This window comes from Eublepharis macularius, chromosome 6 (assembly GCF_028583425.1).
Source record: "Eublepharis macularius isolate TG4126 chromosome 6, MPM_Emac_v1.0, whole genome shotgun sequence".
Lineage (NCBI taxonomy): Eukaryota > Metazoa > Chordata > Lepidosauria > Squamata > Eublepharidae > Eublepharis > Eublepharis macularius.
In genome coordinates, this window is record NC_072795.1 from 4,542,090 (window position 1) to 4,555,506 (window position 13,417).

Sequence of the window (13,417 nt, forward strand, 5' to 3'; positions counted from 1 at the left end):
GAGAGGGAATAAATAATGAATTAGTGAGATAACAACCAATATTTTTCTGGCAATGTAATCTGCCTTGAGTCTCAGAGGGAAAGGTGGACTATAAATGACATAACTAATAAAATAATATAAGTACTCTCCTTGGCTCAGTCATCAACCAGGAAGAAATTAGAAGAAGATTGAGACTTGGAAGAGCAGCTGTGAGGGAGCTAGAGAAGACGTCTCTCCGGGGAACAAGATCAAGATAATCCAAACAATGGTATTCCCCATTGCCATGTACGGATATGAAAGTTGGACAGTGAAGAAAGTTGACAGGAAGAAAACTGATTCATTTGAAATGTGGTGCTGGAGGAGAGTTTTGCAGATACTATGGATAGCCATAAAGACAAATAAGTGGGCACTCGATCAAAGCAAGCCTGAATTCTCCCTAGAAGCTAAAATGTCAAAACTGAAGCTATCGTACTTTGGTCACATCATGAGAAGACAAGATTCTCTGGAAAAGTCAATAATGCTAGGAAAAGCGGAAGGCAGCAGGAAAAGAGGAAGACCTAAAACAAGATGGCTGGACGATAAAAGAAGCCACATCCTCCCATTTGCAAGATCTGAGCAAGTTTGTTAATGATAGGACATTTTGGAGGTCTTTCTTTCATAGGGTTGCCATAGGTCAGAGGCAACTTGATGGCACATAGCACACACATACACACACTCACACACTCAGAGAGGGTTTTGTGATTGTGAGGGATCTTTTGGAACAGAGGCAAGGGCATCTCTCTCCAGACAGGCCTCTGTTTTGGCTCCCCTGGTGCTGTAGAATTATTTCCTTTGAAAGGCCAGGTGTGCATATCAGAATTGGAACAGGTAGTAATATCTTGTGTTAACAGCAAAACTGACCATTTGTTTATTATTTACTTCATTTATAGCCCACCTTTCCAAGAATTTCTTGCAGCCACTTCTATTCATCAACTTAAAAGCTGTGCAGAAATTTTAGCTGGGAGATGCCAACCACTTTGCTACTGTGCATTAAACAACAGAATGGATTATATTGCAAACTTAGAGGAAACAGATATTCACAATTAACTTGAGGGGAAAAAATCAGGGTGACAATGAGAAAGATGCAGGAATTCAGTTAATAGCATGGAACAACTATCATCCACATTCCCAGAAAACATGCTCAGATCTGCAAAATTTTTAGCTGCTTCATAGTGGAATCGTACAACATTGGAAAATGGATGGTTAAGTACTTGATGGAATATATCCAGATTTCTCACACATTTCATACAGATGGGACAAGATGAGGCAAAAAAAAAATTGAACTTGAGCCTGTGACACATTAAGGCAGTTTCGTTTTCTTTAATTTATTGCAATTTTATTAGGAAAGCTGAAAGCGTTTTTAAAAGAAAAGAAATTGCATCCTTTAGCAGATTCCACATATGTGCGAAATTTCGTGTCTGTTCCAAGATCAACTGTGAAAGAAAAACATAGTCGTCTTTGAGGTGCCACATGATTCTTTTCACTGCAACATTCGCTGAGTAAGTTGGTTCCCTTTCACAATAAAGCTTTCCATTAAAGCTCCCTGATGTCCAAAAAAAGTACTGCAAACCTGCCGTTCTGAGAGTTTTCTGCCTGTCTATTTTTCACTCTCTCCTCCCCAGTGTCAACTGACTCAAGAAGGTCCTTAGAAACAATGATTACATTTTTACTTTGGAAGACTGTAAAGAGGGCTTAGTCAAGGGAGAAACCACTCAGGGTTTCTGCTAAATCTTCCTCACTTGATTTCTCCAAGCAAGGCAAAAAGTGGCCAACTCATTTTGTTCTGGGAAACTGGAGAAACCATTAAGGGGGGGGGGTCTTATATTATGCAACATTGCAGTGATACATGGTTTTAAGTGTTTAAATTGAGGGGCTCAGTAAGAGAGGAATGGCTGGGCTTGCCTTGGTGTTGTTCATGCATGACACCGAATCTGGTAACTATTTAATGTCCCTCAGTAATGAGTTATATAGTTGGGGCTGGGAACATCTAATGGTTGCATCCTTTTCTTTTCCAGAAAAGTTTCCTCTCTTGTTGCACGAAAGATCCCTTGGAGTTCCATTCCCTTCTTGTTCACACAAGGGCCGTTTCCACACACGTTGAATAATGCACTTTCAGTGCACTTTAGTTATCCTTTAGAAGTGGATTTTTTGTTCCACACATGGAAAATCCATTACAAATGTGCACTAAAGCGTATTGAAAGTGGATTATTCAACGTGTGTGGAAACGGCCATGGGATGAGAATAAAGAACGGGGACTTTTCTACTGCAATGCCTGATTATGGACTTTCCTTCCTACAAACTGAGATGGCGGAACTGAAGTTCATTCACAAATTCAGAACCACGGACACCCCTTCCCCTTCCGTATTGAATAGGGTCATAGGGCAGCTGCTGCAACGTAGTGGTTAACGGTCGGTGAGTGGGCCTTTTCTTTAAAAACGTGTGGAAATGGCCATGGTCCTTCCCTCATTCATTTTATCTACACAACAACCCTGTGAAGTAGGCCACACGGAGAAAGTGGCTCAGGTTCTCCAATGAGCTTTGTGGCAAGCAGGAATTGGATGCTGGATCTTCACAGATCCTAGTCTGACATTTTAACCACTGCACTATGTTTATGTTGCCCATTTGTGTGTAAAGTGCTGTCAAGTCACAGTCAACTTATTGCAACCCTTCATGGGGTTTTCAAGGCAGGAGATGAACAGAGGTGGCTTGCCATTGTCTTCCTCTGCATAGCCACCCTGGGCTTCCTTAGTGGAGCCGTTGGCAATCCAAATACTAACCAGGGCCAAAAACTTACTCAATCTGTCGTGAGCCATCCAGGTGAAGGCATATACTTAAACCCAAACACCGTCTGGATTATGCCATCCTTGAAATTTAGTTTAACTTACCACACCAGGACCATATTTACATTCTGCTTCCAGTGAGGGTGGGCATGCCGGACCCTGAGATGGAGAGAACCTCTTTCTCCAGTCCAGCCACCCAGACTGACTCACCTCAACGGCCACCAGAAGATTCCTGTTTAACGGTGCCACATTTCCTGACACTGCTTAGAATCTTTGGGCCAAGCTACAAGCGACACCTGACACTAGATGGACCCTTGTCAGCTTCCCTCAAGTTTTGGCGGGAAATGTAGGCAGCTTGGCGGAATGTTGGACAAGTGACAGTTGAAAAGCCCATTGGACAGCAGTCAGAGAGCCAAGCTGCAAGACCAGGACGCCTACATTTCCCCTCAAAACTTGAGGGAAACTGACAAGTATCCAACCTGTGTCAGGCGTCACTTGTAGCTTGGCCCTTTGTCATGAAGCCTGCAGTGAACTTTTCTCCCTCCTGAGGTGAAGATTTGGCCCAGCCATTCAAGGCCAGATCCATTGGCTGCAGGGACTGTTTCCAGCCCACAGAGTTTTCTTTTAAACACGTGATGCTGCCTTATGTGGAGTCCGTTCATTGCTTCCTGCAGGCCACTGGGTACCCACCACTGTCCAAGGTTTCAGGCACTGGGATCTCCCAGCCCAAGTTTCACTTGTCATTTCTCTGATATATGAACTGTACTAGATCAAATCAAGCCTGAATCCTCCCCAGAAGCTAAAATGACAAAACAGAGGTTATCGTATTTGGGCCACATCATGAGAAGACAAGACTCTCTGGAGAAATCAGTCATTCTGGAGAAAGTGGAAGGCAGCGGGGAAAAGAGGAAGACCTAAAACAGGATGGCTTGACTCAATAAAAGAAGCCACATCCTCCAGTTTGCAGGACCTGAGGAAGTCTGTTAATGGTAGGACTTTTTTGAGGTCTTTCCTTCATAGGGTCACCGTAGGTCGGAGGCGACTTGAAAGCACAAAACGCACACACCCCATAAATTTTCCCTGAGGTAAATTCAATGGCACATACAGATTTCTGAGGAGGAGGAGGAAGAAATGTATTTATTTATATTGTAATCTGCTCTGAGCCCTTTTACGGAAAGAGCAGACAATATATCTAAATAATAATAATAATAATAATAATAATAATAAAATTAAGGTGTATATTGAATATATACCTGACCCTTTTAAAAACTGGCATGCAAACGCGCCCATAAAATGAATGTTCTTTGGGGGCTTGATCTGTTCTTATTTTCACATGTGAAAAGAATTGTCCAAATTCTCAGTAGAGTCCTGTGGCAATACACCCCTCCTTTAGCTTTCTCGTTCCCTGTTGTGAAACAACTCTGACATTTTTTTAAAGGCATCTGGCAAAACAGCCTCAGGGGGTGGATTCTCACAACAGACAACTGGGCAGATTTTTGGAAGGCCGGTTCCAAAGTTGTCACTGCTTTGCGGTGATTGAAATATCTTTGTCAGAAGGAGCCGTGGGGTGGCAGAAGCAGGCGGGCTGAAAGGAAGATAGATTTTGTCTTGGCAGGTTTGTGTGTGTGTGTGTGTGTGTGTGTGTATGGGGAGGGGGGAGTGACTGTTGCGAGAAAAGGGAGGCGTGACCTGCATGGGGAATGCCAGCGAACCCCAGACACACATGCACACAGTCTCTCTCTCACACACACAAATCTCTGAACAAAGATAAGCCAGACAGCTAAACATTTGGGACCATACAAACCAACCTCAGCCAGCTTCTTTCTCTTCTCCCAGCGGACCAGGAGACTCCAAGGGCAGTCAGACCTTCAGGGAAGAAAATGAGGTGAGTTTTTTGTCAGGAAGGGTTGGAAAGGGCCCTTAGAGCATGTTTGCACAGGCACTCAAAGAAAGAGAGAGACTGTGTTGTGTGATTCGGGTGCTTGGTGGTGGAGAGGTTTCCGAGCGTGTTTTCACAAGTCACAACTTTAAATGCCGTTTTGTCTGAAATGCCCAACTTGTGAGTGTTCTTAAGAAGAGGGGAGGGAAGAGAGCCAGTTTTAAAGGGAATGTAATGTCTAAGCAGCATGGCTTTTCCTGTCAAATTCTTACGGTAGTTTTCATCTGAAAATACGCAAATGCAAGAATCTGAAATCTACCTGCACTTGGGAAAACAGCCTCTACTTGCAGGGCCTTTGTCCGTCCTTCTGCTCCAGGGCAATGCCAGATACCTGAGAAACGGTGCCAGAAAAAGGAAATACCGGTCTGGGTCTGCTTTGGGGTCTCCGTTGCTTGCAGCACTATGATGAATCCTCTTTGCATCAAAGCAAAACTGAATTTGAAACGGGAAGCAAACTTTTAAAATAAACCAAGCCACCCTCGTCAAATAACAACCCCCACCCCACCCCACCGCTGCCCCCATGGTCCTATAAACGAGTCTCTGTTTCCATCCTCCATGTACAGGGAAATTCAACTGTTCCCCTAGTTTGTAGGCTGATTCGCTTTTAACAGCAGAGATTAACAGAAACCTATGTGCCATCTTCAAAAGACAGCAAGCTTGTGAGCTTCACAGAAGCCTTCTTTGTTGCAGGGATGAAAGCACTCAGGTTTCACAAATTGCCACTGGAGCAAGTGGCTTGACTGTGCTCAGTCCTACTGTTTTCATATCCCATCTTGTGTCCACGAAGTTCAAACTGGCTATCTCAGAGGGGCTCATAGGCCCATTCACCTAATATTTATTTCAGAACTTAGAGTTCCCAGCTTCTCACAAACAGAGCCTCTGTTCTAGGCAAGCTTCTCCACCTTCATTTCCACAAGTGTTAAAATGATGGAACATCTGTTCATGAGAAAGGGACACATCTGTTTACAACCCTGAAGCCACGTAACAAGATTCTATTAGCAATATACTAAAATTGCAATATCGACACATTACCCGGAACGGATGGTCTGGCTAGCCTGAAATCCCGGAAGCTAAACAGTGTCGTCCTTTGTTAATACCTGGATGGGATACTACGAAGGAAGTCCAGGGTTGCTAGAAAGAGGCAGGCAATGGCAAACCACCTCTGTCCATCTCTTGCCTTGAAAACCCCACTAAGGGTTGCCATAAGTTGGCTATGACTTGATGGCACTTTCCACCACCATCGACACATACAATAACAGGCACGGGGGTGTCCGTAACCTTCAGAGGAGGACAGATCAAGATGGGTCACTGTGTTAGTTTGTCTGTAATAGTTGAAAAGAGCAAGAGACCAGTAGCACCTATAAGACTAACACAATTTATTGTAGGGTGTGAGCTTTCATGAGACACAGCTCACTTCTTCAGATATAGCTAGAATGTGAGTCCATCTATCCTTATATCTTGGAGAGTGATTTCAGAAGCTGCTATTGTCATTCACCGGAGATTGTCATTTACCTGCTCTTGTCATTCAGCATCTGAAATCATTCCACTCTCCAGGATATAAAGACAGACGGGCTCACATTCTAGCTGTATCTGAAGAAGTGAGCTGTGTCTCACAAAAGCTCATACCCTAAAATAAATTTTGTTAGTCTTATGTGCTACTGGTCTCTTGTTCTTTTCTAGGTAAAGGTAGTCCCCTGAGCAAGCACCGAGTCGTTACTGATCCATGGGGGGGGACATTGCATCACGACTTTTTCTTGGTAGACTTTTTGTTACGGGGTGGTTTGCCATTGCCTTCCCCAGTCATCTACACTTCACCCCCAGGAAACTGGGTACTCATTTTACCAATCTCGGAAGGATGGAAGGCTTGAGCCGGCTACCTGAACTCGGCTTCCGCCAGGATCAAACTCAGGTCGTGAGCAGAGCTTGGGCTGCAGTACTGCAGTTTACCACTCTGCATCACGGGGCTCCTCTTTACTACTCTTTCAGATAAGGAGGTCTGCTTTTATTCCATGGGGTGACATTCACACATTTTGACTCGTCTTGGCAGCGAATAACTGTTTCTAGTCATCAGCAAGCTTTACTTCTCTTGGCACCTGCTCCTCAAAAGCAAAAGCTTGGCCCGTTTCTACATACTGGGCATGGTGATTGTACAGGGGAGGGGCAGCAGGCAGCCCGTGTGCTTGTAGCATTCCCTCTTTGTGTATCATTTGCAGTGCAGCCGGGTGGCATTTGGGAAGCGGCCCTTTCCCCTTCATGGGTTGCCAGTGGCAATTCTAAAGCAAGTGACTCCTCTGGTATAGAATACCAGATGCTATCTCAGTGGACCGCCAGAAAATAAAATTTATGATTGCCACAGGAACGATCACGCAGGGCACCACATAAGGAGAGGCTGTTTATTTTCCACTTGGTAAGTAGAATTCCATAACAATTGATTGACTGGCTTTATTTATAGAATCAAAAAACCCACACATTTTTAAAGGTCGGTTTAAAACTGAAATAACAGAAATGGAGTGACTCTTGAAACTCCTCCGCTAAAAGCAGTTTAAGAGGAGCAATCCAGAGCCTGCCTGGATACAAAGAACTGACAATCCCTCTGCCAAGCGTTCAGACATGTGTTTCAATAAGTGTAGAGGAGAACGCACTTCACAGGTGAACTGGAACCCCAAAAAAGACAGAGCCGGCAACTGGGCAAAGGCTTTGTTATACACTGGAGCTGTGGGAAGGGGCTGTGTAATGCCAGAAGGGAAACTTCAGCCCATTAGAACCTCTCCAGGTCCAAGTCTGGCTCTGGAAGGCAGATCCAGCCCATTTCCATTCCTGGCTGCCCTCGGGTTACCATCCCAGACTTTAGACTGGAGAGGTGAAACTGACAGAGCCTTCAGGGAAGCCAAGATGAAATTAACGAACCCTCTGAGGAGTGATCTCTGCAGCTCTGAATTTTTAAACTACCTTTCCCAGCTAACATTGCCTCATGTAAAGAGATTCGCCTGTGGAATCGCTGGCTGTTGTGCATAAGAAAGCAAGGGGCAGACCAGAGTAGGGAAACTCCCCAGGTGTCACCAAGTCCCATGCAAACAGTAGAAAGAAAGAAAGAAAGAAAGAAAGAAAGAAAGAAAGAAGAAAGAAAGAAAGAAAGAAAGAAAGAAAGAAAGAAAGAAAGAAAGAAAGAAAGAAAGAAAGAAAGAAAGAAAGAAAGAAAGAAAGAAAGAAAGAAAGAAAGAAAGAAAGAAAACTGTGGAGGAACTGGTTCACCATCTTCGGAGCAGATTTCTCCTTTGGCTTATTGCTGCTGCATTTGGAAGGGGACTCTTGGAACACTGTTTGCCACAGACTTCCCTCATCTGGAGGAAGAGGGGCCCAGGCCGCTCTACTCCTTCTTGTGAACTGGGAGCCAGATCAACCTATTAAAATCGCATGCAAGGATTGTGTACTTTCTTTGAATTATCCATTTAGGAACGGAACCCCAAAGACTATGCCAGAAATCTGTGTTGCTGCAACTCCAAAACTTTCAGCGACTTTGCTGCTCTATTTCAGCTTCTCTTTCTACAAACTGGATTATGGGGAGATCTTCCCATTTAGTTTGATTATTAATTAAATTATTTTCCATTTGCAGGCTTCAAAACCATAGGGGCTCAAGACAGATAACCAGGGCTCATTTCGAGGGGAAACGCACAGGAACACAGTTCTGGCAGTTCCCCAAAGAGGTCACATGTCAGGTGCCCTGCCCACCCGACTCTCGGCCATTTTGGACCCATTTCGGCCTGGGTTGGGGCCGAAATGGCCCGGATCGGGCCTCTGATGGGAGGTGGATCACTGTCCCGCTCATCAGTGGCCCGATCCTGACCATTTTGGGCCCCTTTTTGGCCATTTTCCGCCGCTTTTTGCCATTTTGGGCCCAATTTCAGCCCTGAATGGCCAGGATTGGGTCCAAAACAGCCAGAATAGGTGATGTCAGGGGGTGTGGCATATGCAAATCAGTTATGCCAATGACACACTTCCAGTGATGGCAAGAGGCGTGGCATATGCTAATGAGTTATGCTAATGAGTTCCTCCAGCTTATTTTCTACGAAACAAAATGACCCCTGCAGATAACCCAAAATGCAACCTTTTAAGACCTAAAAGACAACTGTTAAAACATGGCAATTGGTACCCTTTCCACATCCCTGTGAGGCACCTCAGAGCCCAATGAGAGCATATGAAAAAGAGAGCTGAATATGTTGTCAGACTGTGTGGTTTTTTAAAAAAAGGTAGAGAATAGATAAAGGGAAAGCATTGCTTAAGAGCTTCCTTGCCTGCAATTTTTTTGCGCTCAAAATTACTCTTACTGGGTGTGGGTAATAGGTTTGCCAACCTCCAGGTAGGGCCTGGAGACCTACCAGCATTACAATGGATCTCCAGGCCACAGAGATCAGTTCTATGGAGACAATGGCTGCTTTGGAGGACAAACTCTATGGCATTATTCCCCACCAAGGTCTTTCCCCTTCCCAAACCTTGCCCTCCCCAGGCTCTACCCCCAAATCTCCAGGAATTTCCCAAACCGGAGCTGGCAACCCTAGCCAGAAGCAATTCTGGCCTGGTCCTCTGGCTTTTAGTTGCTGCTACAGACGTTATAAAATGTTACGTACACCGTTAAGAACAATAACAATAACAGCAACAATGATGATGATATATGCTGCATGCTGACAGGTAACTGCCCAGAGCAATTCCTTAGAATAAGTAAATAAAGACTATACTGACTGGGAACTTTTGTTGATGTAGGTATGTTGCTACCAAGTATTTTGTACTTGTTTAATATGCCTGGTCAAATTGCTTCTGTTTTGTTTCTGCTAGATGTATGCTTGTCTTGAAAAGTCTTCAGCTCCATACATTATTGTCTTGCTTTATTGCATGTCCCTGTTGTTTCACACTGTGTAATTTGCCATGAGTGAATATATATAAAATACAATATAAATAAATAATAGATAAAAGGAGGGAGGCATCACCGTATCGCTGTGTGCATTTCACAGGTCCTTTCTGATTTGGTCTCTGAGCGTCTTGCATCTCATCAAAGCAGAGGCCATTGAGCTGACTGACATGTTTGGAGAGATTCAGTCCCCCAGCTTCCCGGACTCCTACCCCAGTGATTCAGAAGTGACATGGAATATATCAGTGCCAGACGGATTCAGAATCAAGCTTTACTTCATGCATTTCGACCTGGAATCGTCCTACCTTTGTGAATATGATTACGTTAAGGTGAGTCCCACCAGACTGCTCACAGTATGGGATATCTAAGCAAGTGCAAAATGTATGCCAGGAGCAGTTGAAACAGAAATGGGGAAAATGCAAACTGATTGGTCAAGATGGTTAGCGGTGTTTGTCTGTAGCATTGAAATAAAGCAAGAGTCCAGTAGCACCTATCCAGAGGAGTTAGCCATGTTAGTCTGTAGTAGCAAAATCGAAAAGAGTCCAGTAGCACCTTTAAGACTAACCAACTTTATTGTAGCATAAGCTTTCGAGGAACACAGCTCTCTTCGTCAGATGCATGGAGGGCAAGAAGAAACTGGTCAGATGTATAGGTGGAGAGGGGAGGGCGGAGTAGATGCAAACAGTAGCTTCTGAGATGGAGATCAGTTTGCTTCTGTTAAGGAAGTCTGTTACTTCTGATAATGAGATAACCATTCATAGCACCTATAAGACTAACAAAATTTGTGGTAGGGCATGAGCTTTTGTGAGTCTCATCTCCCTTCTTCAGATACAGCGAGAATGTGTGTCCATCTGTCCTTATATCTTGGAGAGTGGCGTGATTGGATTAGGTGGCTCTTAGGAATGCACCCACCTGGACTGAATCAAGACCTAAGCTTCCTGTCTCATTACCAACACTGATTTCTCCACACCCACTACCCCTCTGCATACCCCACCTATCATGCCTGCTATTGTCATTCACCAGCTATAGTCATTCAGTGTCTGCAATCACTCCACTCTCCAAGATATAAGGATAGATGAACTCACATGCTAGCTGTATCTGCGAAAGTGAGCTGTGACTCACAGAAGCTCATACCCTACGACTCTTGCTCTTTTTGACTGATTGGGAAAGATTACAACAAAGCAGGGAGGGGAGAGAGAAGCAGAACAACTAGAGGACATCAGTTGGATGCTCTCCCAAACGTCTGTAAGGAAACATCCCATGTCTAGGGTTATCAGGCCCAGCCTGGAAACCAGCAGGAGATTGGGGGGAAGGGGGATGGACATGGGAGGGTGGCCACCAGTGTGGCATCACTTCCTGAATAACCCGGAAGTGACATCCCACCTATCTAGGAATTGGCCTAAAAACTCTATAGTTTTACCAGAAGTGACAGCACACTTCTGGCCTATGTTTTTTTTCCCTCTTATTTTTCTCCTGCAGCTACTTGACAGCTGGTGGGGGGCATTTCTTCCCCCACTGGAGGATCTGGCAACCCTACCCAGGTCTCTGCCTGCTTTTGAAGGCTTCGAGCTGGTTGCCAACTCTTCCTGCTTCTAGCCCTGGCATTTCTTGCAAGCAGTAGGGACAGGAACTGCCGTCACCTGCCCCCCTCAAAAGCACGCAGAGACCCTGATGTAGCCCTCAAGTTGAATAACTTTCCCATTGATGAGTTAGATGGAGATAGTAATGCAGCTGGGCGTACCAAGAGACATGTTAGGATAAAGGGTGAGGAGCTGAAGATGTTTGTGGTGCACTTTCCCGAAGGCTAAAGCAGACACGACAGAGAGCAGGGAGGCAGTAGGGAAACGGTACACCTGTACAGCCCCTGTTTGGACGTGATCCATGCGAGGAAGAAATTTAACGATTCAGCCCCTTGCTCCATTTTGTTAATCAGCGCTGGGCTCTCTGCACTGCTGTTGTCATTTTGAAGCATAATTTTTAAAAAGGTGTTCTTTAAAATCCCCTCTTTCCTTTAAACGACTCCAGACCATGTTCTAAAGCCTGCCGAAGGGTTTGCATTGGGTACCTAAGCCGTAAGGACATTTTGCAAGGATTTGGGCTGCCCCATAGAGTCTCTCTGCACAAGACATCTTACACGGGGATGCCCAAGAGTAGGGAGGCGCAATGTTAGCCAAGAAGCATAGTTTAAAAAGTCCTCTGCGGGTTTGTTAATTTAATCTTTGCCGCCCCAAGGCTCTGTCAATTTCACCTCTCTAACAGGAGAGATGTTTTAAAAGATGGAGCTGGTGGAGATTGGGGGGAAGATTGGCGGTGGAGATCACTCCTCAGAGGGTTAATTTCATCTTTGCCTAGCAGAAGGGGAGGTGAAATTGACAGAGTCTTCCGGGAGGCAAAGATGAAATTAACAAACCCTCTGAGGAGCGATCTCCACCGGCTCTGTCTTTTTCAACTATGCTTCCCGACTAACGTTGCATCTCCCTACACTTGAGCATCCCCATGTAAGATGTCTTGTATAGAGAGATGCTTAGTGTAGCCTTTTAAAGACCTTCCAGAAGAACTCTGGACAGGATTTTCTCTTATCTCTGGCGTTTTATTCATTTTAACGGATGTGTTGTTGGGATTTTTTGTATGACATTGGGAGTGCGCTAACACATTTTGTGATTTTTTAAATTCCAATTAAGTTGTGTTTTTATGTGTTTTCCCTTGTGTGGGTCTGTTTTTAATTCACAGAAAAACAGCAGCATACAGGCACTGAAATAAATAAATAACGGGGACAATGGTTTAGCAAGTACAGAAGGCAGGAAACCTTGCCTGGTAAATGAACACTATGAAATTAAAAAGACATCTGTACCTATTTTATCTGGATATAAATTGAATTTGAAACTGCCTGTTGAGGCCAAAAACATCAGGAGTTTGGAGAGAAGGGAGAAAAGTTGCCAAAGACTATCAAAACGTCTTGTGATGGCGTGTGCGTGTGTGAGTTAACTTGACAGTGAAAGTGAGTCTGATAACTACATGCAAGAGTTCCCCGCCAACCCCACGCTCTGCCACATAATGCCTTGATTTAGAATCAGGGCCCTTTTGCCCTGAATTATAACCATAACCTTGTTTCAGATCTGACTTCCGTCTTGCACAGTTGCTGCACGTGTTCTTATTAGTTTAATCCGTTGCTTGGCTGCCCCCAGGGCTCTGGGATCAAAGCCAAGCGCTGGACCAGTCCCTGAAATAGATCATTCCCATATAGTTTATCTGCATAAATTTATATTTGTGTGAAGTGATTAGAGGTAATAATTGACAGCAATATAGAGGAGCCAACTCCAGGTCTGTCTGTCTGTCCGTCTGTTTTTTATAGCCCGTTTCTTATTGATTGCCATGCTGGACATGAGGTTCCCCCAGACCCAACTAGAGTTCCCAGCAGCTACACAACAGCTTTGGAGAATAGTTGTTAAAAATAAAGGAGAGTCCAAATAGCCTCTGATGGCCTCCGTGGGGGGAAGAGGGGATCCTTCCCCTTCAAGCACTTTCCCCCTGTCAAAATAGCAGGGGAGGGCATTTTCCCCTCTTTTTTCCCGCTACATATGGAGTATTCTGTTCACATGGAGCAGTAGAAACAGGGTGGGGGGACTCCTCCTACGCTATTATGATACTGAGAAATGGCTTGCAGAGGGAAAGGGGAGCCCCTCCTTCCCTCATGGAGGCATTCTGGGGCCATTTGGTCTCTCTTTTATTTTTTAACTGCTGTATGATTGCAGAAACCTGCACGTCTAGCTTGGCCCT

The 13,417-nt window shown here is 44.7% G+C and overlaps 1 protein-coding gene across 5 annotated transcripts in view; it reads left to right on the plus strand.

Moving 5' to 3' along the window:
- Positions 1 to 4,324: 4,324 nt before the first annotated feature.
- Positions 4,325 to 13,417, plus strand: part of MASP1 (MBL associated serine protease 1) — a 95,236-nt gene continuing 86,143 nt past the window's right edge. For 4 of the 5 annotated variants that reach the window (XM_054982527.1, XM_054982525.1, XM_054982528.1 and 1 more), the window contains exons 1-2: positions 4,573 to 4,683; positions 9,744 to 9,969. In XM_054982527.1, coding sequence (XP_054838502.1) covers positions 4,679 to 4,683; positions 9,744 to 9,969 — 231 coding nt within the window. In that variant the 5' untranslated portion in view covers positions 4,573 to 4,678. Of the gene's footprint in view, positions 4,414 to 4,572; positions 4,684 to 9,743; positions 9,970 to 13,417 lie in introns of those variants that run through there. The other variant, XM_054982526.1, reaches the window with a different exon arrangement.